At 53.8% G+C, this 22,936-nt stretch overlaps 9 protein-coding genes across 9 annotated transcripts; 5 read left to right on the forward strand and 4 right to left on the reverse strand.

Annotated features, from left to right (window-relative positions):
- Positions 1 to 138: 138 nt before the first annotated feature.
- BDW47DRAFT_97255 (uncharacterized protein) lies at positions 139 to 3,154 on the forward strand. Its single transcript, XM_024820381.1, has 3 exons — positions 139 to 829; positions 876 to 2,669; positions 2,725 to 3,154. Exons 1-3 carry the CDS (start codon positions 524 to 526, stop codon positions 3,061 to 3,063), a joined length of 2,439 nt encoding a protein of 812 aa, XP_024676492.1. The 5' UTR covers positions 139 to 523; the 3' UTR covers positions 3,064 to 3,154.
- Positions 3,155 to 3,577: 423 nt separating this feature from the next.
- BDW47DRAFT_97256 (Rpo12/RPC10 RNA polymerase subunit family protein) lies at positions 3,578 to 4,334 on the forward strand. The gene is made up of 2 exons (XM_024820382.1): positions 3,578 to 3,875; positions 3,975 to 4,334. The coding sequence occupies exons 1-2, from the start codon at positions 3,673 to 3,675 to the stop codon at positions 3,997 to 3,999; spliced, it is 228 nt and encodes a 75-aa protein (XP_024676493.1). The 5' UTR covers positions 3,578 to 3,672; the 3' UTR covers positions 4,000 to 4,334.
- A 72-nt stretch (positions 4,335 to 4,406) lies between these two features.
- Positions 4,407 to 5,963, reverse strand: BDW47DRAFT_1240 (anthranilate phosphoribosyltransferase). The gene is made up of 2 exons (XM_024816166.1): positions 5,536 to 5,963; positions 4,407 to 5,471 (listed from the first exon to the last, which is right to left on the reverse strand). The coding sequence occupies exons 1-2, from the start codon at positions 5,860 to 5,862 to the stop codon at positions 4,506 to 4,508; spliced, it is 1,293 nt and encodes a 430-aa protein (XP_024676494.1). The 5' UTR covers positions 5,863 to 5,963; the 3' UTR covers positions 4,407 to 4,505.
- A 278-nt stretch (positions 5,964 to 6,241) lies between these two features.
- BDW47DRAFT_121591 (mitochondrial 54S ribosomal protein uL10m) lies at positions 6,242 to 7,297 on the forward strand (the record flags this gene model as incomplete). The annotated part of the gene is made up of 1 exon (XM_024815656.1): positions 6,242 to 7,297. One exon carries the CDS (start codon positions 6,242 to 6,244, stop codon positions 7,295 to 7,297), a length of 1,056 nt encoding a protein of 351 aa, XP_024676495.1.
- A 234-nt stretch (positions 7,298 to 7,531) lies between these two features.
- Positions 7,532 to 9,205, reverse strand: BDW47DRAFT_130350 (phosphatidylinositol-specific phospholipase C). Its single transcript, XM_024817078.1, has one exon. The coding sequence runs from the start codon at positions 8,945 to 8,947 to the stop codon at positions 7,562 to 7,564; it is 1,386 nt and encodes a 461-aa protein (XP_024676496.1). The 5' UTR covers positions 8,948 to 9,205; the 3' UTR covers positions 7,532 to 7,561.
- A 465-nt stretch (positions 9,206 to 9,670) lies between these two features.
- On the forward strand, positions 9,671 to 11,350 carry BDW47DRAFT_1248 (putative 2-oxo acid dehydrogenases acyltransferase; the record flags this gene model as incomplete). The annotated part of the gene is made up of 4 exons (XM_024816308.1): positions 9,671 to 9,924; positions 9,988 to 10,091; positions 10,145 to 10,216; positions 10,271 to 11,350. Exons 1-4 carry the CDS (start codon positions 9,753 to 9,755, stop codon positions 11,345 to 11,347), a joined length of 1,425 nt encoding a protein of 474 aa, XP_024676497.1. The 5' UTR covers positions 9,671 to 9,752.
- Positions 11,351 to 11,802: 452 nt separating this feature from the next.
- On the reverse strand, positions 11,803 to 12,948 carry BDW47DRAFT_97264 (gluconokinase; the record flags this gene model as incomplete). Its single annotated transcript, XM_024820383.1, has 2 exons — positions 12,369 to 12,948; positions 11,803 to 12,278 (listed from the first exon to the last, which is right to left on the reverse strand). Coding segments are annotated over exons 1-2 (668 nt in total), but the record flags the coding sequence as incomplete, so codon positions are not given.
- Positions 12,949 to 14,865: 1,917 nt separating this feature from the next.
- On the forward strand, positions 14,866 to 17,030 carry BDW47DRAFT_97267 (vacuolar protein sorting-associated protein 26). The gene is made up of 5 exons (XM_024820384.1): positions 14,866 to 15,204; positions 15,338 to 15,810; positions 15,866 to 15,890; positions 16,002 to 16,118; positions 16,413 to 17,030. The coding sequence occupies exons 1-5, from the start codon at positions 14,985 to 14,987 to the stop codon at positions 16,670 to 16,672; spliced, it is 1,095 nt and encodes a 364-aa protein (XP_024676499.1). The 5' UTR covers positions 14,866 to 14,984; the 3' UTR covers positions 16,673 to 17,030.
- A 54-nt stretch (positions 17,031 to 17,084) lies between these two features.
- Positions 17,085 to 22,928, reverse strand: BDW47DRAFT_97271 (putative endosomal peripheral membrane protein (Mon2)). Its single transcript, XM_024820385.1, has 6 exons — positions 22,636 to 22,928; positions 22,513 to 22,579; positions 22,272 to 22,445; positions 22,017 to 22,223; positions 21,879 to 21,958; positions 17,085 to 21,830 (listed from the first exon to the last, which is right to left on the reverse strand). Exons 1-6 carry the CDS (start codon positions 22,711 to 22,713, stop codon positions 17,313 to 17,315), a joined length of 5,124 nt encoding a protein of 1,707 aa, XP_024676500.1. The 5' UTR covers positions 22,714 to 22,928; the 3' UTR covers positions 17,085 to 17,312.
- Positions 22,929 to 22,936: the final 8 nt, after the last annotated feature.

Here is a 22,936-nt window from a genome sequence, read left to right on the forward strand (position 1 = left end):
AGTGCACAGCCTCGTCGACCACGTTGTCTGTCCTGGTTATGCATGCATCGCGCCTTGGGGAGGCTGTGCCCCTCCCCCATCGGACCAAAACTCGGCTGGGGAACCTTCTCCTCATCCCCCACCAGCAGCCACCATGACGTTCAATATCACTATAGGCAGGAGTTTTAGCAATTCAGAAATTTCCCTGACCGACGAAGACGAGTCGGTTCAAGACGCACCACTGTCGGCCACTGAGAGTCACGATGAACCTGACCTATATGATGAATGGGCACGCCTTGGTACAGACGGACCAAGGCCTAGCTATTTCGCCGGAAGCACGCCCGCAAGATTTCGATCACCGAGTTCAGAACCGTCCCGGTCCGTACCAAACCTCAATCCTGGCAATGACTGGTTGATATGTTCCGGCGACAGAGACAAAGACATTACCGTTCATCTCAACCTTGATGCGGGCCTGGATATAAGCCATGATTTGGAGCGCCTGGCTCGACTAAGCCGACTGGGCTATTTTCACCAAGCAATCCGGATGTTTGAGGAACGTCTCGCCCCCCACGTCGATTTCTTCCCCGTCGTGGGCGAATACACAGACCTTCTCCTGGAGCAAGGAAGTTTCGGGCATCTCCATAAATTCGTATCTAGTCGCCTGTCTGACCCTCACGTGAAGTACTCTCGTGATGAGGTTCTTTTACTGAAGGTCATCAGATCTCTTGCGGAGATCTATACCAAAGGAGCAGTGATACCGGCATTGGAAATGACTACAAAGGCAATGAAACATATCACAAAGAAACTCAACAGGCATTCTTCCCCGTTTAGACACCCCACCGGTACTCAGGTATGTTTGTCGAAGCTGTTGTCGAATATGGCTCATTATTTCTTAGATCCAATTGATGGAGGCCTGCGTGCGCATCATCGCATATGCGGCCGCACACTCAAACTTCCTTGAGAGTGAACCTTTCCAGTCCCTTTTGTATTGGTCGTTTCCCGGTGAGAAAATACCAGAGAGGGAAAGCAAGGACCACGAGCATCGTGGTGTACCACGCCATTCAACATACCCCCGCATGGTTTCGACCTTGAATCCCTACCCATACCACCGCAAATCTCCGCCCTTTGGCTACCCCCACGCCGCACCAGCTAGGGACAATGTGCCTCGGCGGGATTATCCTCAAATCGGACCTTGGTATCGGCTCCTAATCAAAGGGGGCTTTGTATGGGAATCACATCGACTCTTGCGCGCCATATTACCTTTGTTTGGATGCAAAAATGATGGGCATTTTGTCGACGATCGTGGTTTCGAGGAATTCGCCCAGCTCGATGACATATCCAAAGCTGGGGACCTGTTTGTCCAGTCCGAAGCTGCTGCGACGGGTAACGAGCAAGCGCTTTTGACAGATTTCGCGAATGCAGCTCTGCTTGCGCGCTTCCTAGATGATGAATCTGCTCGCAAGACTGTCCGTGCGGCCCGTAGTCAATTTTACAAGAAGGCACATTCCCTAGCTTCGGCCATACTTTCAACACACCCGCATTTGATTAAAAGCCGACCATATCTGGATTGGGCATTGTATGAGAGCACCCGGGGAGTATCCGCAGGTTCGCCGGTCAATCAGCAAAGACCGATTGCAGTGAGATCGTCGCACGATATCTTCAGCGGGTCGCGATCTTTTCAACGAAACCAGTCGATAGGAGAGGACGCAGAAGTAACACAGACGCTAAGCGATACCTTCCGATACGGGGCCCTCGATACCATCTCTGCAAGCGCCAAAGAGCTCGGAGACTATCATCTCGAGAAGTCGGTGCTCCAGGAAGTTTACCAACTCTCTCGCGACTTTGACCAAAAGCTTCAGACGGTGCAGACCATGGCGCGCTTACATCATGACACGCTGCAAGATGCCTCGGGTTACCTACAATGCTTAGTCGACGAATTTTGGCTGCTTGATTCCGGCGATCCCAGCAGCCGTCAAGGGATGCGCAAAGACCTTCACCATCGCCTAGCTGAAGTTAACAGCGTCTTCCCTTGCCGCTTCGATTACGATGAAGCATTGCGTCATGACACTGCTATTGTCTTCTTTGACAATCCATTGTTGAAGTGGATGGAAAGGAGAGTTTCACACCTTCTCCTGAAAAGCTTGGGCCAAGATGTAGAAGCCGAACTAGCGAGGGTGCAACTGCCCAGTGTTGAACGCTCTCTACCGAAACATATTTCCTCTCAGTTAAATGCAGCAGTGCATCACGAACACAAGACTCATAATGATGCAGCCACTCCAAAAGGGGTGATAGAGGAGAAAAGCGACCGACCCAGTCGCTGGGATTCAATTCGGAAACCATTTGACCAAACCCAAGCACGTCGTGCGATCTTACCAGAAAGCTATCATACGACAGACGAAGTGGTTGGAAACATGGAGAAATTGATCCAACAGAACCGAATTATGCAAAAGAATAAAAAGAAAGTTGTCGAGCAGTCCGTCGAGATAGATCGCAAGTCAAGGGAAGTTGAAAACTACGCGCAATTGCTGCACGAGGGAAAATTGGCGGAGTCCGAGAGCGGGCGGAGAAGCGCAGAGAATAGAGCAAACGCAGGTGGAGAAGCACCTTGGGCGAGGCAGCAGTTACTTACACTGAAGGACCCCATGGGCCGAAAATTCCTATTGCCCTTTGATCAGTGTCGTACCTTCACGGTGAGCCGCCCGGTTACATGAGAGAAGTCAGAACTGACCGGTTTTTTTTCCGAAGGCATTTCAGCGCCTTTTGCAGGAGGTCTTACTTGAGGATGCTATTCTTTCGCCCCATGTTCTGAACAGCAATTATGAGCTCACTGGCCCTGACGACAGTCCAATATCACCCCAGGATTGGGACTCGGTTGCTCAACCGGGCTCAACAATCACGATGTACCCCAAACCCGAAGCCAATTCGTGGCAGAAACCGTCTCAGACGCTGGAGGATGATGGCTCTGAAAGTACGGCTTCTTGGGAAACTGATACAAAATCGGCCGACGAGGGTGCTGTAAAATCCGCTGAACATCCAACTATCAAGCAAGATACGGTTGCCAAGGTCGATGATGGAGAAGACTAGTCGAGGAGACGTTTACAACCCACAATATGTATGATGGTCTTGTTTCAGCGACAGCACTGCCTTTGCTTCTATGGGCTCCAGCTGTTTGCACTGAGAACGATCTTCTTGGGCTTCTATATTCAGATACGAACAATAACATCTTTGTCACGATCTCATTAGCCTGGAGGAACAAACGCTGAATCCCCCCCCGGCTTCCCCACTCTGGAGGAAATGTTAAGGTCCCACTTGATGTAATAACGTGACATCTAAGCCGAGGGTTGCTTCATTCATGTTGTGGATCAATTTCATGCAGCTTGTCGCATGACGGCCCTATGGATGCTATACAAGAAAGTAGATGGATATACTGCATAGTGGAGCACTAAACAACACAATTGGCCAGTAACTGAGGACACTCCACCATCTAACCCAAAACAGTTAGCCCGATATATCAGGCTACCCGCTGACTCATCACCTCAACCGCCGAAAAAAAGATCTCCAGCTATCCCGCCAGAGAGATGGAATCATCGCATCCAGATCCTCAAATTCCATCCACCTACGAATACATCTCGACCTTCTCAGCAAACAAACCACCAACCAAACTAGTCGATCATCCCTCGAAAATAAAAGAAAATGTCCCGCGAAGCCTACCAGGCCCCCACCATGGGTGGCGGCAACCAGAACGCCTTCGCGACAGACGGCGCCGTCTCGCTGGAGGGTCCTATGGTCGCCTACCTGTGCGGCGAGTGCAACTCACGTGTGTCGCTCAAGCGGGGCGACCAGATCCGGTGTAAGGAGTGTGGACATCGGGTGTTGTATAAGGAGCGGACGAAGAGGTATTACTCCCCTTGCCTTACCTCTAGAGAGTGTTTTCTTCCTTTATGTGGTGAAAGAGGGTTTCTGTTGGACTGTTGCTAATGTTGCTTGGTATGTAGAATGGTTCAATTCGAGGCGCGATGAGTGGTTATCGACTTTGTTTGCCTTTGTTTGAATTGGTGGATGACAGATGGAGCGTTGGAGAATGAAGGCGGCGGTGGTGGTGGTGGATAAGGACTTGATTACGATTGATGTGTGTGCATTCGTTAGGGCGCTTGGAGTTTCACGGTGCGGCTTTTTATCACAGCAGGAATATTAATATCGAGAGGAAGGGAGGAAAGACGGCTGATGGTGGAGAGTTTGGACTGCCTTTGCTACTTTCTCTCTATGTAGTGGTGGAGCGCCGTTGCGTGACGGTTGATTTAAATATCCATGCTCGCATACTCTTTTGAAAATACCAGATATATTATTCTTGCTGTGCTCTTTCCAAGTCGCAACTAATTGAGCCAACATAATATGGACTCACATATTATAGGAAATGGATAGATCAGTTCATGTGAAGACAATGGAAGTGCGTCCCTACGGGGAGCGCTGAAAAAAAAACCCCGAAATAAAAAGAGAGAGAAAAAAGAAACGTTGATGCATAGCGATTATTCAAGCTTGTTCGTCACCTCGATAAATTCCTCCAGGCATTTGAGCGACGAGCCGCTCTCGATCGCCCAGCGTGCCCGACGGACACCCTCCTTCCAGCGTCCGCCGCCAGGCCCCCGCTCAGTAATAACCTGGCCGTCGTCACCAGGCCCCATGTTGCTCGTCTCAGATTCGCAGACGCCCGAGGTGACGAGGAGGGCCGCCACGTTAAGGAGCACGAAAGTCAGGATTGGGTCGTCGCGGGGCAGCTCGTTGCGCAGAATACTCATCAGCTTGGCCGCGTTGTCCTTGGGCATCTTGCGGCCGAAGACGGCCGTCAGCGGGTGCGTCGGCAGCCCAAAGTCGGACGGCTGCAGCTGGAACGTTTCCACGTTGACAAGCGTACGCGGGTTCTCCTCGTCTTCTTCGCTGTCGTCGTCGTCCGCTCGCGACGCATCGAAGGCCGGGTTGGGGTACTCCGACAGCCTCCAGCAGTTGGTCTTTCCGGCGCAGCTGATCTCGTCGAGGTCCTCCTCGCCGCAGACGACCATCCCCTTCTTGCATCCGTTCTGACGCAGGGCCTCCGCAAAGGTCGGGCCCAGGCTCTGGTAGGCGACTCCGACGACGCGGGCTTCAATGGCCCAGTCGATGGGGTTGGCTAGCGGGCCCATCAGGTTGAAGATGGTCCGGAGGCCGAGGCCGCGACGCACGGGGTCGGCGTACATCATCGCCTGGTGGAAGTTGGGCGCGAACAGGAACGCGTAGTTGGTCTGTTCGTACACCTGGGGAAGATTATCGGCGGAGACGGCGGAGATCTTCGGGGCGATGGGCTCAATCGCGTTCAGAACGTCGGCGGAGCCGGAGAACGAGGTTTGGGCGCGGTTTCCATGCTTCGCCATCATGAGCAGCGGCGAGGAAACGATCGAGGCGGTCGTGGAGATGTTGAAGGTGGAATGCGAATCGCCGCCGGTCCCGACAATGTCGCACTGAACGAGGGTTTCTAGTCAGCCAATTGCAATACACTACATCACCAGATCAAACCAAACTCACCACACCACCATTGTATTTGCCTTCACCCTTCCCACGGGCCTTGATGGCTTTTTTCAAGGCGGTTCTGTCCACCTGGCTGGCCGCCTCTCTCATGCGTTGGGAGCATTGCGCAATGACCGCTGCCTCCCGGTCTTTCCCCGTCGAGTGAAGAAGAGTCAGCAGCGCTGCCGTCTGAATTGGAGACAAGCGATCCTCGAAAATCAAGGCAAACGCCGCGGCAATCTCCGAGGCCGTTACGGGGGCATTGGGCGCGGGGTAGGCGAGGTTCTTCAACAAGGGAGAAATCGAGACCTGGTTAGGTTTCTGGTCAAAGATGGAAGCAGACATCTTGACGGTGTGACAGACAGAGACCAGGAGTGTATGAGTTGAGGAGGGGTCGAGTGATATAAAAGCCCAATGGAGCGTGACACAAACAAGGGCGATCTGACTCAACCGCGATGCGTACCAAAAATGCCCCTCGGGTTGCCCGCGATGTCGGCCATAGTCCGGCAGAATCCCCTCACCGCCCATACCACCGACTATTCCTCTTTGGGTCGTCAAGATTTCCGTCTGGGAATTTATCGTTTCCTCTCACGATCATCCACGACTCCATCGTCCCGTCCGCAACTCCTCCTTCTCGCGTCTTGGAGGTCTGGTCCTGGTCAATTCCGTCTCATCACGACTCAGTCGACTTTTTCTATTCCATCCACCCCCGATTTCACGCACAATGCCCCCCCGTGTGCGTCTCTCCAGCGGCCGCATCGCCCAGCCGCTCCGACGCCAGACCGTCTGCCAATATGAACGCCCCATCGCCGCATCCTGGGCCAGGTCCGTAGCGACGGCCACGACTCCCGCCCCGTCGGTTGAGCAGATGACCCACTCCGTGCCCCCGATCGCCAGATACCCTCCGTCGCAGCCGCCCTCGTACCGCAGGCCGGAAAACCGCCGGTCCCAGTTGTTGCGGCAGTACACCTCGCTGATCCGGACGACGCCGCTGATGCTCTTCCTGCAGCACGACAACCTCAAATCCGTGGAATGGGTCGCTATCCGTCGGGAGCTGAGCCGGGCCCTGCGGAAGGTTGACGAGCAGATCGCCGCCGAGGGCCGCAACGTCCCCGCGCTGGCGCCGCACGTCAAGATCCAGATCGTCCAGACGAGCATCTTCGAGGTCGCCCTCCGCATCGTCGAACACTTCCGCCCGACAGCCAAGGCCACGGAGCCCTCCGCCGTCGACCCCGCCACGCAGACCTCCGCCGAGGTGCCGCTCGCCGCGTCGCCCGAGGACCCCACGCTCACGCACGACCTCTCGCGCGCCGCCCACGACGCCGTCCTCCCCTTCAAGGGCCATCACGAGCTCTCCAGCGTCCTCTTCGGCCCCGTCGCCGTGCTCTCCATCCCCGAGGTCTCCCCCGAGCACCTCAAGGCCGCGCTGACGGTGCTGGCCCCGCGCGCCACGGGCTTCCCCGTGCCCACCCGCAAGGCCAACCCCAGCTGGCACGAGCTGCCCGTCCAGGACGGCCTCAACAAGCTGGCTCTGCTGGCCGCCCGCGTCGACGGCCGGGTCTTCGACCTCGAGCAGACCAAGTGGGTCGGCGGGATCCAGGGCGGCATGGACGGCCTGCGCTCGCAGCTCGTCACGGCCCTGCAGAGCATGGGCTCTGGCCTCACGAACGCGCTGGACGGCGCGGGCAAGAGCCTTTACTTTACGCTTGAGAGCCGGAAGAACGTGCTCGAGGAGGAGCAGAAGGGTCCTGCTGAGGGCGGTGACAAGGCTGATTCTTGAGCCTAAGCCTGTCTGGCGGGTTTAGAATTCGATGTATAATACACTATCTGTACTTGTCTTTTTTTTCTTTCATATGTTGTCCCATGGTTTGTACTTTTTTAGCACGTCAGAATTATTTATCTGCACAGGAGTGAAGTGAATAGAATGCGAGAGCATTTCTCTGGTATTATATTATAATCCGTAGCGTTTTAAAAGTAACTGGTTCAGTGAACCCAAATCTAACGAGATAATGCAAGCATGACCTCTACTTCCGCAGGACAATTGTCAACCACGTTTCTCCGCATGTTCCTCATGCCGCAGCCTCAACCGCGCATTCATCCCCACAATACACCTTACAAGGTCCCAGTCGCCGTCTTTGCCCACCCAATCCGTCACCAGGACCCCCGTGGACCAATCCCCGTCGTTGTCGCAGTGTCTCCGACAGAGGTACTCCACAGTCGCCGGGTTCACCTTGGCAGCGATCTTCTCGGGCCAGGTGCCGAGTTTCCAGAAGTTGCTGGCGCTCAGGAAGTTGACGAAGAAGGGGTGGGCGTTGCCGCCAGCCGGGAGGTGGCGGCGCTCGCCGGCGCGACGGCAGTGGTTCAGCACGTATTGGACCTTTTGGTGGATGGTGTGCTTGGCGACGACCTCGTAGAAGTCTTGGATGCAGACGAGGCCGCTGGGGCAGGTGGCGTGGTCGCAGTTGTCGGCCCAGCCGCCGGCGTCGATGCCCCAGCCTTGGCCGTTGTGGAGGGCCTTGAGGCGGTCGTCGATGTCGAAGCGGCGGAGGAGGACGACCTTGCCGCGGGCGTCGCCGAGCGTGGGGATCTTGGGCCGCGTGTACCACTTGGGGTTGTCGGGGCGGGCGTAGTGGTCGGCGAGGATGCGGCTGAGTTGCTGGTCGGTGTGGGTGCCGGGGCCTTCGCGCTTGATCGAGACGATGAGGGTTTCGGAGGGGTTGGCGTCGAGGAAGTCGTCTATGTCGCGCATCAGGTCGCGTAGGTAGCGGTTGCCTTTGAAGGAGATGGGGAAGACGCCGTGCACGAGGATCAGCTCGTCGCGGGCGGCGTCGTCGGGGTACTGCGGCTGCACGCGGATGTCGAAGAAGCGCACTCCGTTCTGGAGCTGTTCCTTGGGGCTCACGGCCTGGCAGCGGACTGAGGGCGGGGCGACGTAGCAGGTCGCTGAGTTGTGGGTGCCCGGGATGGAGAGGGAAGACAGCAGGAGGCTGTCCTTGAGCTCCCCCATCCAGGAGTGCATCCTGGCGGAGGAGTAGATGGCCAGGTGCGCTTCCGGGGTCACGTAGACGGCCGTGAGGTTGAGCTTGGGGTCGTCGCAGAGCGCTCTCATGGTCGCGGACTCGACGGTGGGGACGGGGGTGTGTACTTGATGGGGCTCGCCCTCGGCCTCGAAGATCCAGCGCAGTTTCTCCTTGTCGGAGTCGACATAGGTACGGAGGTCGGTTTTTACCGTCTGGAAGGGGTCCACGCGGATCTCGACATCTTCATGCGCAAAGGGCTCACTGGCGGTAATCGACGCGTCGGCGCGGGTCCTGTTCGTGAAGACTCTGGTGACACTTTTGGTTAGGCCGAGGGGTCGCAAGCGCTCAATGCGCTTCAGCGTGACTGGCGTGGAGGTGAGGTTGCGAATGGTCAGATGGTCGGCCACCATGACGACGGTGGGAAAGTTCTCAATATCTCAAAGGGGTATGTATATGGGATCGTGGTTCTGCTGAACAGGAGAAAAATCCAAAGTTCAAGGGGAACAGGTCAATCCGTTGAAATCCCAAGGATCGGAAAATAGACCAGACTGCAGGCAAGGGGCATTATTGGCCGGGGCGGGCCAGGATGCGCGGAGTATGGGTCTGGAGATGTGCTAGTCGGGGCCAGCGCACCAATAATGGTGGGCATCGAGTGCCTCAGATCTCCCGGCAATTTGGTCCGAAACCTTTAAACAGATCATATTCTTCTGTACTCTGTAGTCTGTACTTTACAGTGGATCGTCAACTATGGAAAGGCGATTGCTAGGCCAGATAATTAGTACGGTTGACCATCATACTCAGTCGTACTACCTACAGCGTCACCATCCTCAACACCAGATACTTCAGAGTATATCCGATCTATCGTACCAGTGAATGACGATCGACATATTCCACCGGACCTGATGGATCCACCAGAACTATAACTGAACTTAGGTCAATTGATCAGTAATATATCGTGCGGTTCGCGTCGTGAGGAGAAGAAGAGCGGAAAGAAAAGGAAGAAAAGGAAGAAAAAGATCCGCGAGGAATGCGGAGAAGGGTCACGTGCGATGACGCCCGCGGCATCGGTTATCGTCGGGGGTTTTGGCAGCAGGAGGAGTTCAGTAGTCTCGTTCCCCCCCTTCTCCAGCGCCTTTTAACAATGGCCTCTGGTCGATTCAGTTCAATTCTTCCTCCTACCTGTCTTTTACTTTGGTTTTGAGGTAGACACCGACCATGAGCTGTTTACGACGTTATGGTGGGAGCCTCCCTAGGGCTCTCCGATCATCGACCCCGTGGAGAGCCGCATCAGTCCCCTCTTTGGGGAAATACGTACCCCGCCGTCAGTTCCACGCTGCTTCGGCGCTGTGGGGGATCAAGTCGCAGGTGTTGAAGGATGTGGGGGAAGGTGAGTGACCATTCCAAGAGGAGATCCGTTGGCAAGGGCAGACCGCTCATTCTTGTTGTATAGGTATCATGGAAGTCCAGATCATCCAGTGGTACGTCGAGGAAGGCGCCCATATCGAGGAGTGGAAGCCGCTGTGTCAATACCAATCGGACAAGGCCGTAGACGATGTCGGTACCTCTTTCGCTTTTCGAATGTCTACAGCCGCTAACAGCTTGGACAGATCACGTCGAGGTATGAAGGGGTGGTCAAAAAGCTTCATTTCCAAGCAGACGACACTGTTCCAACCGGCCAGGTAGGTAGACCCAACTCCGAGATCTGAGACACTCGTACTAACTAGCTTCGAAAGGCACTCTGCGATATAGAAGTCGACGACAAACAGTACCCCGACGAGCATCCCCCACCGGAACCTGCACCACAGCCCGCAGCTACCCCCCCTCCTTCCGAGCCCGTACCAACACAGCCCACGGCGACCTCTGCACCGACCCCTCCTGTAAATCCCGCTCCAGTCAGCCCCCCCAAATCCCGAGTTGCAATGCTGGCAACCCCCGCAGTGCGGGGCATGCTCAAGACCCTCAACGTCAACATCCAAGACGTCAATGGAACCGGTAAAGACGGACGCGTCCTCAAGGAAGACGTACAGCGTTTCGTCGCCAACCGCGACTCCGCAGCCGCAGCCCCAGTCTCATCCCCGGCCCCAACAACCGCACCTCAAACCGAAACGACCGTCGACCTCTCGCCGTTCCAAGCCCAAATGTTCAAGACCATGACACGCTCGCTCAACATCCCACACTTCCTCTACGCAGACGAGCTCAACATCAGCAACATCACCGCCCTGCGCAAGAGACTCGCCAACAACCCCAAGGACCCGCAGAAAATCACCTTCCTCTCCTTCGTCGTCAAAGCAGTCTCCCTCGCCTTGAACGACCACCCCCTCCTCAACGCCAAGCTCGACACATCCAGCAACGCCGACAAGCCCCAGCTAATCATGCGCCCACGACACAACATCGGCGTCGCAATGGACACACCCACGGGACTAATCGTCCCCAACGTGAAAGACGTCGCCAACCGCTCCATCGCAGACATCGCGGCGGAGATCACGCGCCTCGCGGCCCTAGGCCAGCAGGGCAAGCTGACGCCGGCGGACCTCAGCGGCGGCACCATCACCGTGTCCAACATCGGCAACATCGGCGGCACCTACGTCGGCCCGGTTGTCATCCCCAACGAGATGGCCATCCTGGGCATCGGCAAGTCGCGCACGATGCCTGTCTTCAATGACGAAGGGCAGGTAGTCCCAGCCGAGCTGGTCAACTTCAGCTGGAGCGCGGACCACCGCGTGGTAGACGGGGCGACGATGGCGCGCATGGCGACTAAAATCAAGGAGATGATGGAGGCGCCGGAGGGGATGTTGCTTAATATGCGATAGCCGGATGAGGTACATTAAATCAATGCATTAGATTCATACTTCCCATTATGTTTATGACGTCATTACATGTAGACATAGATCAGAAGAAGATAGAGACACGTATTTAGCTACACTATTTCTCATGTGTGCCATGTACGCAGTAGCAGTAATGTGAAAGAAGGTTGTGAAATGAACCAGCAAATCTGTGATAAAGCTAAGATAGAACGCCTGAACGCATGCGCAAGCCCAATCAATCGACATAATAATCGGAATACGAATCCAGCAGCAGCAGGGGTCTAGCTGTGACTGAAAACTCCGTGAGAACGCCCGAGCCAAATCCATCCATCCCTCGTCCCATTCCGTAGAAAGAAGCCACATTCCAAAGCAAAAGACCAAAGACCAAGGACCAAAACAAGCACGACCAAGATATCAAGCGAAGAAAGAAAAAAAAAAAAAAAAAACCACAAAGAAGAGGAAGAGGAAGAAGATGAAAGGAAGGTCACTCAAATTCCGCCACCTTCCCCCTCACCAAGCTCCTCACCTCCTCCTTTACCACCTCCGGCGCAACATCGGCATCAACAGTCATCGCATCCCACTCGCCCTCGGGCTCCTCCAGATCCTTCAGCTGCGACTGCACCATACTGCTCTTCATGTAGTGAGCCTGGCGCTGAGTCACCCGGCGGAAGAGGGCATCCTCGTCGAGACGCAGGTACACGAAGTGGATCTGGACGTTGGGGGCGCCGTAGGCGGCGACGCGCATGACGTCGCGGTACTTGCGCTTGAGGGCGGAGCAGGCGACGACGACGCCGGCGGGCGGGTGGAAGTTGTTGGATTCGGAGGGCGAGAGCGCGTCGATGGCTGCTTGGCGGAGCGAGATGAGCCAGTCCCATCTGTCTGCGTCTGTGAGGGGCGTGCCGGAGCTCATTTTTTCTTTGTTGGATTTGGTGTGGAACTTGTTTGGTTAGTTTTTGCTTTCTTGTGAGGTGGGAATGTGTTGGAGGGATTGATTTGTTGGAGGGTGTGTAGAAGGGTAGATACTCACGTCGTCACCCTCTAAGAACGGTATCCCTAGATCCTGATGGATCCCCTTTCCGACGGTGCTCTTCCCACAGCCGGCTGGGCCGGTGACGACCCAGATGTGCTGTGTGGGAGCCCTGTGCGCGGCCAATCCGAGCATGGAGGCAGACGACTGATTCAAGGCGCCTGTGACTGCCGCGGCATTATTGCGAGGCGGCTGGATGCGTTCCCCGGCGGACAACATGGTGGATCGAACAGTGAGGTGATAATCGAGCAATAGATGTTGAGGTCTTCGGGAGACGACCGTAGTAGATTCAAGTTTGGGAAGATTCCTAGAAAGGAAAAGCGCCAGAAGGATGGAAGGGAGGAAAGAAGTCTATGACGCTTGCGGAGGGGACGGAGTGATTCGTTGTTTGGGAAAGGGGAAGGAAAGACAATTGTATGGTTCGACCAATCGGTGGTCCAGTGGTATACAATTCAGCCGTGGTTGGACACGATGGGGTGCGATGGCGGGTTTATACAGGAAAAGAAGTGGGGTTGTTATAGCTGGCAGGATGGAAGGGAGAAGAAGAAGTATGGAAGTATGGAAGTATGGAAGTTGGGTCGGTGGGTCATGGACACGTCCGAGGGGGGGGGGGGGGGGGGGAAAGAAAGGGTTTTATATTTCTTTATCTGATATTGGATTATATCACAAGAATGATATTGATGTTGATGACCGTGACCAGGACCATGACCATGCAGGGTACCGTTAGGACATCAGGCGGTCCTTTTCAGTCAACGTTTAGTGTTGAGTGATTCATCCTGTCGATTGTCTTCCAGCTGTTCCGTTTTGACCATCCTGATCAATCAATCAACCCTTGCGGTTCAGGATTAAGGGGCAGGAGGAGAAAGGGATACATCATTTCGATACCCGGGGCCGAGTGGGGACAAACCATCAGCAGGAAAAGTAAAGAGACAAGAAAGAGTCCGGCGGTCTGGTTGTTAGCGGGAGATCCGATCGAGTGGATGCTGTTTGCTCTGAAAGGCATCCTTCATTTTCTCCCCCCGCCGTTCCCAACAATGTCTGTACCACGTTGGAAGAACCATGCCTGCCCAAAGGGTTGAACTTTGACAAGACGGATCGCATTCCCCGGTCCAGCGAGCACCTTGTCTTTGTCTTTCTTTGTGGTGTATGGTGCAGGGGGAGCCGGGAGAGCCCCGTCTGGAAGGGATGATGTCACCCGTTCCCTTGCGCCGGGGAAGAAAGAATCAATCAATAACAAAGAATCATCAAGCGATTGATCATCCAGCCTGATGGATGCGTAATCCGACCGTATTGACCGTGTATTGGGAAATCTACCCCCACGCTATCCCCCTTTGTGAAGTAGTCTCTGTTTCATGGATTCTTTCCCTCAACTCAAGGGCGAGAGAAAAGGAGACAAAAAGGAGTGTCTTTTCCATAAAATCACCGGCCCAGACGATCCCACTGGTTCAGGAACCAGCTGTCCCACCTTGTCTCTTGGATTGCCCAAATTTCATCTGTGGATGGATTATCATTGACCTGTCACCGTACTTTTGATCAACATGGAACAGGTCTAATTCCAACAAAACAAAGGAATCAGAGAAGACAATAGTATGTATCAATCAGAAGCACCGATCAGAAAATCAATAGAATCAAATAAATAAATCAAAAGCAATCCTGCATGTATCCGTCTGCACTTACCCGACTGCTAACTCTGCCACGAAAAACATCCCCAGTCAGCGCTGCTCCCAATCCGGCTGCAACACCTCTCCGGGCATTGCGGCCAGACACACGGGTATCGATGGCTCAGCCCGGGGGAAGGACAGGCTGAGATTTGCCGACGAACGGTGACACTGTCCTAGTCGGATTGGACTTTACCCATCAGCCCCGGAAACGTGTTTCCAGGTCGGGTCGGGTTTTGAACCTTCTTTACCAATCAAAGTGGAACCCCATGCCCCTCATGCCCCTAGTCGTGTCCGTTATGGACGGGAAAATTGAATTCAACTAACGGACGTCTCAGTCCATGCCCAGTCCAGTCCAGTCCAGTTCAGCTCACGTCAGTCGCTCGTGTCATTCAGCTCAAGTGTCGGTTCCCCCCTCATCCTTGTCCACTCGTAGAGGAAACCGCCGTCATCTGTCAATTTGAGCAGGGGTGTAAGAGATAGAGATGTCTTCGTCAATGGTCATCTGCATAGTGGATCCATCCGTATCGGTCTGAGCCGTCTTATTGCGGAAGCGTCCGTCAACTACCTATGTTTGTAGAGTGTACTATTCTGTAGGACGGACACATTAGTGTCTCGTCAATCGTGAAGTTTGAACATGTCCATCGAGTCAGTACTTCTATATCGACCGATAGATCTGCAATTGATCCACCGTACTCTAGGAAAGAGTGTAGTAAGATAGAGAGGGGGAAACGTGACATAGGGCAGAACACACCGCCTGCCGCAATGGGACGGAATGACGCTGGCCATCTAGACTCCGGCGGGACTGGAGACAAGACACAGGAGTGAGATCGAAACACCCACTCTCACGATCACACTCGGTCGGTTCCTATTCCTATCGAACGACTCCACGATCTCCAATTGCCATTAGCCCCGTCTCTGTCATCCCTTCTCCGCTTCCTTCCCTTCCCTCCCCGCCATGACGTCTCTCTTCTTCTCCACCCCCGTTGACATCGACGTCGTTCTCGACGACGGCGATGACCGCCAGTCGGTCGACGTCAAGCTCGACAAGGGCCGTCGCGAACGGGTCCCGCTGTACATGGATGGCGAGTCGGTCAAGGGTGCCGTGACGGTCCGACCCAAGGATGGAAAACGATTGGAGCACACCGGCATCAAGGTGCAGTTCATTGGAACGATCGGTATGCCCATCCAATCGCATTCACCCCGCATCTCGCCCGGGACATTCTTTTGTCTCTCTCTGTCCGTGACGGAGTGGTGGTGTGCTCATGTTGTAATTGATGTTGCATGGGCGCTAACTTTTATCTTCGCCAGAAATGTTCTACGACCGTGGCAACCATTACGAATTCCTCTCCCTGGTGCAGGAACTCGCCGCCCCCGGAGAATTACAACACCCCCAGACCTTCCCCTTCAACTTCAAGAACATCGAGAAGCAGTACGAGTCCTACAATGGCATCAACGTCAAGTTACGGTATTTCGTCCGCGTCACGGTCTCCCGGCGCATGGCCGACGTAGTCCGGGAGAAGGACCTGTGGGTCTACTCCTACCGCATGCCCCCAGAGACCAACAGTCCCATCAAGATGGATGTGGGTATTGAGGACTGCCTTCATATCGAGTTTGAATACTCCAAGTCGAAGTACCACCTCAAAGATGTCATCGTGGGGCGGATCTATTTCCTTCTTGTGCGCTTGAAGATCAAGCACATGGAGCTGTCCATCATCCGACGCGAGACGACCGGTTCGCCTCCCAACCAGTATAATGAGAGCGAAACGTTGGTGCGGTTTGAGGTGAGTTTCACCCCTCGTTTTTCGTCGGGGTTTGGCTAACTGGGGTGGTTGATAGATCATGGATGGTTCGCCTTCACGAGGTACGTTGCATCGTGTTCGCCGTCGCGGTTGTTTGGATCGTTGCGATACCAGTTGCGACATGCGAATCGACTTCACCAGTGGAATCCCGTCCTCGTACTGACAGCTCACAGGTGAAACGATCCCTATCCGTCTGTTCCTCGGCGGGTTCGACTTGACGCCCACCTTCCGCGACGTGAACAAGAAATATTCGACTCGTTACTATCTGAGCTTGGTCCTCATTGACGAAGGTACGTTTGCATCTGTCCACCGGAGGGTTGTTCTGTCTGCATTGGTGCCTGAGGAAGCCTCGAGAAGGAGAGGGAAATTCGATACCCGAAAGCATCCCACTCATCCCACTCATCCCACTCGCTGTATCAATTGTATCAATAGCCGACCGGCTGTCTTTCCCCCCCCCCCCCCCCCCCCCCCCCCCCCCCCCCCACGCTAAATCCGCCCCACTCCTCTTTCTTCCCCGGCTTTCTTCCTACATTTCGCTCGTCGGTTTTGCTATTGCGATAGTCGTGACTAATCTCCAACTCTAGACGCCCGCCGTTACTTCAAACAATCCGAAATTGCCCTCTACCGCCAGGCCCCCGAGATCGCCTCCACGCCGCAGATAGCCCAACAGCAACTGATCCAACAAGAGCAGATTCAGAATCAATACCAGCAGCAGTTGCCCCCCGGTTCAGCCACCACCGGACCCGGACGCGAGGCACGTCACACTCCCAGCCAACAACAACAACAACAACAACAACAACAACAACAGCCTCAACCTCAGCATGTGACCGCTCCGGCGGCGTAGTCCTCGCCTGACCAGCTAGCTAGCTGACTGACTTTCTACGCGATGTGGTTTATCTAATACCTTATAAACCCATCTACCTGTGTGTATGTCTACCTGCCTGCATCCAATTCGGCGGCGGCCGTCGAGCTGGTCCGATCAGCCGGCCGCTCATTCCCATGTCTTCGAGCCACATTTATACCCTCCCGCCTACCGCTGTCCTTTGTCCTCTGTATGTCTGATAAGCAAGCGTCTATCATCATCATTATCTCTTTGTTCTCGACCGGGTAATCTATCATGTGATGTCCTCTCTCTCTCTCTTCCGGTCTACCTACAATCTAGACCTCCGTCCTACATGTCGCTATAAACAGGCGAAGCAAAAAAAAAAAAAAGAAATGAAGGAAAGAAAATAAGAGCTCTCTCCACAAGGAAATTATTCGTAGCAAACTCCATGGAGTGACCTGTATTCTATATTTATCAAAGACACTGGAAAAGAAACGGAAAGAAAAGAGAATGAAAATGCGTTCGCCATAGAATATACACACAGTCTTCACATGGACCTCGCCCACAATCTTTGAAACAAGCAAGCAATCAACCAACCAATCAATCAATCACAACTAGATCAACCCATTCCAATCCAATCCATATACCTAGATCCCACTCCCTACCGCCCTATCTCCTGCAACACCTTCCCCAAAGCATGAAGAACCTCCCCATCGTCCTTCTCCTTCCCTGCTACCTGCACCGCCTGCACCACGAGCGGGTATATCCACTCTAGATGCTTGTTGCTGTTGGAGCCTTCGTCATCTTCGTCATCGACAGGAACGCTAGCACTCCTCTTGCCTTTGACTGCCGGAAGCGGAGGGATAGTCGAGGGCCTACTGCGCAAGTTAACCATTCCCCGGAGAAGATGCAGGAGAGCCTTGCGCGCGGGCGTCGGCTGGGGCATCAGGCCGCGCAGGGGTTGATCAGCGATGTATGACTTGAGAGCCACGGCGCAGCGGAGGATGAGGTAGGGGGAGATGTCGCGGGCGAGCAGGACGCGCTGCTGGTCTTGGCCTGGCGCAGCGGAGAGTTCGAACAGGGAGTCGATGAGGGTGTAGGCCATTCTGGTGCGGGAGGTGGGCGCCGGATCGAATGTTCGGCCGGGGCGGATGTCGTAGAGGTTGGTGAGGGGGTCGTTTATTAGTTTGGGCGGGAGGTCGGAGCGTTGCGGGGCGTAGATGAAGGAGGGGCGGAGGAGGGCGCAGGCGAAGTCTCGGCGGGTGGAGTCTGGGATGGTGTGCGCTCCGAGAGAGGGGATGATGAGGGTTTGGAGACGCGAGAAGGCGGATATGTCTGTTGATTCGTCGTTGAGGATGTTGGGTCTTGGGATGGCGACTGTGCGGTATCCCCTGGCGGAAACGATGCCGTCGGCGATGTGGACGACGCAGTCCCAGAAGCGCTCGACTACTGATTGTTGCGACTTCTCGTATTGTTGCTCCACGTAGGGGATGGCCACTTGGAGGACGTCTAGAGATGCGACCGTGGACTTTTGCCAGAGGGATGGCTCACGGTCTTTGCCGGGCCACTCGTACTTCTGAGAGATCGGGTTGGCGAGGTGCTCGAGAGCTGTCACTAGGGAGCCGTTGCTGAATATGTCCTGCTTGATTCCAAAATCGGCGATGTACCACCTGAGGAGCTCGATAGCACTCTTAGAGAAAGCGACAAATGTCGGTTTGCGGGAATCGCTTCCAGGCGTCCACTTCGAAAGTGCGGAATCAGCAAATTCCGCGAGACAGTGGAGAATATCTGCTTGGGACTCGGCCTTATCAGTGCAAAGCGTTTTGGTGCATTTGATGATCAGGGACTGTAAGTCGGAGGGCCGGTCGATGTCGGGCGAATACCGCGGTAGAATAGAATTCCACGCGAGGAAACGCATATGCCCGAGTATTTTCCCAATGTCCGCTCCCGACAAATCGTTCTTGTAAAGGCGGTATACTTGCTGGAAAGCTTCAAGATATGCTAATGCGGCATCCTGGTTCGGCTTCTCCAGGTCCAACAAATCCTCCCTATCAGCAGGATGGCCATCCATCCAGAGCGACCATGTAACCTGCACGGCTTGTTTGCTCAATCCATTCGGTCCATCTACTCGAACAAGCATTTTGGAGACGCTGGTGAATACGGCTTCGCTGATTTCCAGGATGTGCAGGGAAATGAACTTTCGGAAGTACTCAAATAGTCGTTTCCAAGACTTGTCGAACTCCTCATCCTTGATGATAGGATCAAAGAAAGTGGTGATCAAGTCAGACGCTCCTTTTATCATGACGACCGTAGTGTCAACCCAGGAACTAAGGCCCTCGGAGCTTCGGTCAACTCCCTTGTCGTTTATTTCGATGAGTTCAGTCTCGACTTCCTCCACCATGCGGAACAGGACTCGATTGAGGCACAGCCGCCACGCCTTGGGGGACAATTGCTGACCATAAGCATCAAAGATCCTCAAGAGTGTGTGGACTGCGCAATTCCTGATCTCTGACCGGCGATCTGTGGTGAGATCGACGATTCGCAGCAAGAGGAGAAGCCACAAAGCATTCCGAGAAACAGAGGATTCTTCATTCTTGGCCAATTTCGCGAGCTTCTCCTCAGTCACCGAGGCATCCACCTGAGACTCGATGGAAAATTCCTCAATCTGGCCTTGAAGAAAATCAGAAACGTTCCAGAATGAGGACGTTGTCGTCAACGAAATGTTGAAATCCTGTTGCTGCAGCGCGAACTTTGAGAACGAATCCACAAGGTCCAGCCGACAAGGTGATGGGAGCAGAGAGATGAAGTCGGATCCTATCAGTTGCAGAGACTTGTATGAAACTCGAATAAGTCGAGGCGAATCTGCCAGCAATGTGGTCTTACTGGCCTTCCGGCAAGGAGGTGCCTCGCTGCCTGCGGGCAGAGTAGTGCCGAATACAGTGGAGATGATCTCAAACACCACTGTCCATCCCTCAGAGAATGCGTCTGCATATTGCTCCAGGATTGCTTTCAACACTTCCAGGACTTGTTGGTGAACCTCCGCAATGGAGGAAGAAGGCGATCCCGGAACACAGGGGCTCCTGTCGTAGAGCAGCTTGATTTGCATGCTCAATGCTTGAAGATTCCTCATTTGGCGTGCGTTTTGTGTGCTTTCATCATCATCCTCCCTTTGTTTCATAGTCTCGAAAACAAGGCTGTTGAGTGCTTCGTTGGCCCGTAAGCGAAGAGGCTGGCTAATAGTCTCATCTGCCGCGCTTGACATTAATTTGTCAGTCAAGAGGCTCCAGGCTCTGCTTTCATCCTCTACAAGAGAAGAGAGACGCTCCAGATTTGCCTTCGCTAATTCGTTGGCTTTTTCTAAAACAAATTTTAGTTCTTCGTCCTGCATCCTTGATTTGCCTATAGCAAGTGACACGCGACGAGTGTCACGACGGATGCCGCTGCGTTTCGCCGAGCCCACACCGCTTGGTGATTTGTCGGAAGACTTTTTTGGACTGGTCTCTTCAGAACCGCCTGAAAGGTTCAGGAGCGCAGACAAGATCTCTTCGAACGAATCGCTCGGATAATCACCCGTGCTTTCGAACATCTTGTTTGAAGCTCCCTGCACCGCAGAAACCTCGGCGCCAATATTGGCCTTGGTCGCCTCAGCACCGGATATAGCTTCACCGGCGGCACTTGGCTTTACCGAGGACGTCCCAACTAATAAATCTGTATCTTGCAGAGTGCCTAAAACTATAGACCAGGCCGGCTGATCCAGAGTCGAACCTAAAGCAATACCCAGATTAAGCAAAGCACGCAAACAAAGAAGATTCCTTGTGCTCAGGGACAGCGAAGGGCCATCCGAAGACGCGCCAGCCGTATCTGCAGGCACTGATGAACCGACAGACGATTCTGGTCCTTTCCGTTTCTCATCCCCACGATAGCTATGTTGAGAAGCACCTTTGGCTGTCGTCGCGCCTCCTGCGAGCTTGATGCCGCTTGTGTCAACGGGCATGGCTGATTTTCCCAGTGTGGTCAGGAACGCATCTCGTGGAGTAGACAGTCTCAGAAGACCTGCCACGTGAGCCAACTTCTGGAACGAACGAACAAGGTTGTGATAGAAATCGTCATCTAGAGATGCATAGAGGAAGGTGGAGCATGCGGCAAGGATAGCTGGCCAACAATTGTCAATGATCGCAGCGCAGGTCTTAATCGCTGAAAACTGAGGATGGGAATCCAGTTCGAGAGGATTAAGGGGTATTGTCGACCTTTTGGGGCTTGATTTAGTAATGCTCTTCGAGGAGTCCGTGCGTTGAAGATCTTGCACAGGTCTCGCAGGGCTACCATTCTGCTCGGAGTTTGCGATCCGATTCTTCCTCTTCTGTTTCAAGTCAGGGACCGTCAACGGAAGTATGAACTTGGCAAGCCCTTCCGCAAAGGCACTTATGCAATTCAGCACAAGGCTGTAAATGTAAGTTTCTGGAGGAGGTGGCGGATCAGTTTTGTCCAGCAGTTCTATGTAAGCCGTGCGAACCACACTCCACTGAGTGCTGATGCCAGGCACATTAGTATCATTAGATGAAACAGTCGTCCCAATCACACCAGCAAGACCACTAGCTTCAAGGGTGATCTGGTCCTCCGTCATGGATCTCGAGTGTCCTGCCCCCGCCGGCATTGTTGAGCGATTGCTTACACCTATGACGGCAGGCTTCTCAGATGCTAGACGGACCAGAGCAGCCATGTGATCTTTGAGGATACATTTTCTTCCATCTACCCCATCATACAAGGAGTAAATCAGCCGTACAAGCCCTGGCTCGGCATACAAGCCACGAAATATCTCCATGCAGAGGACACGCTTCCAGGGAGATGTTCCATCGGGTTCTAGCAAATGCGTCATTAAACTCAAAGCCATCTCACAGTCCGCTGTAAGAAGGGACATGTGGCGCTTGAGGATCACGAGAAGAATCCGAGAGACGCGGACAGACTGGGCAAAAGAGTGCCTTTCCGACAGGTACCTCACAGTCAATGGCACAAGTCGTGTCCGCAAGACCTGCGTGAGTTCCGCATGATCGACAAACAGGCGGCCACTGTTGAGCAGGACACTTTCAATGAGTTCCAAAGTGAACGTGGGCGACAGTGATTTGATTCGTAAAAACTGCAAGGGCTCTCCATCTACAAGACGACAGAGATCATCCAAAACCTGAGGATATGTTAGCAAAAACACATAGGAGCTAAGGACCGAGCATACCCGCAGAGCATCATATGCCAAAACCCCAATGTCTACGGAGTTCCCATCGACCTTGACGGAAACTGTCGACTTGGACCCATCTACGCGAAACATGTTAGTTTCCAATTTCAACGCAACGGGAGAGTTATCCGGACTGACTATCTTCGGTGGAAACCCGCTCAAAAGTCGAAACCACGAGTTGCTGTAGTGTGGCCGCCGCCGTACTGGAGACCGCAAGGGTCTTACTTGCCTGCAGCGTGGCGCAAATTTCCAACGTACTCCCGAGGAGCTCTCCGCTCAAGTCGCTGGAATAGTGCTGGAATAGAGATGGCAGCGTCTGCAAGATTTTGAGTTGGATATCTAGGCCTGGAAGGTCTCAGCATGAGAGCTATGCATCTAATGGGAGTCACCTACTCAGATTCGTCGTCTCCTTGAGACCACCCAGGACATCCTTCAATCGCTCAGAGGGCAATGATCTAGACGCCACCAGTCTTTGCAGGCACACAACCCCAATTCCAGCGGTTTTCGCATGGCGCCCATGGCAGGCTAGAATAAATGGATCGACAAATTTAGGTTTGCGAACCAGATCTTTTGCATAATTAATAAGGGCGCTAGTCCAAACAGTCACAAGACTATAGTATCATGCGCAACTTACCAGCAGATATCTGGGCTTCAGACGTAGAGGGCAATGCCTTCAGGTCATTTAGTGACTCTTCGGCGGCCTAGATGATGTAAGCTTGGACACCAGCATCACACCTGATCGACAGCTTCAACATACATGTCGCAAGTCGGTATTTTTCCTCTTGGACTCCTGAATGAGGTTCAAAAGCTCCGACTGCAGGTATTGGGAGGACATTTCCAATTGCGCGTGGGATCAAAGCATGGCCAATGCCGCTAGAAGCTCCGAATAGTAGTAAGGTTAGGGCGATTCCGATAGAGCTGATGTGGCTTCATAGGGTACTATGCTTCATTGCTTTGTTTCCCCGGTAGATCAATATGATACAATCGTAGCAGACTGAAAAAGTCGTCACCATATATATTCGTCAAGAGACCAGTGCACCGTACTAGAAAAACAGTCA

Source organism: Aspergillus candidus (assembly GCF_002847045.1).
Source record: "Aspergillus candidus strain CBS 102.13 unplaced genomic scaffold BDW47scaffold_1, whole genome shotgun sequence".
NCBI classification, from domain to species: Eukaryota; Fungi; Ascomycota; class Eurotiomycetes; order Eurotiales; family Aspergillaceae; genus Aspergillus; species Aspergillus candidus.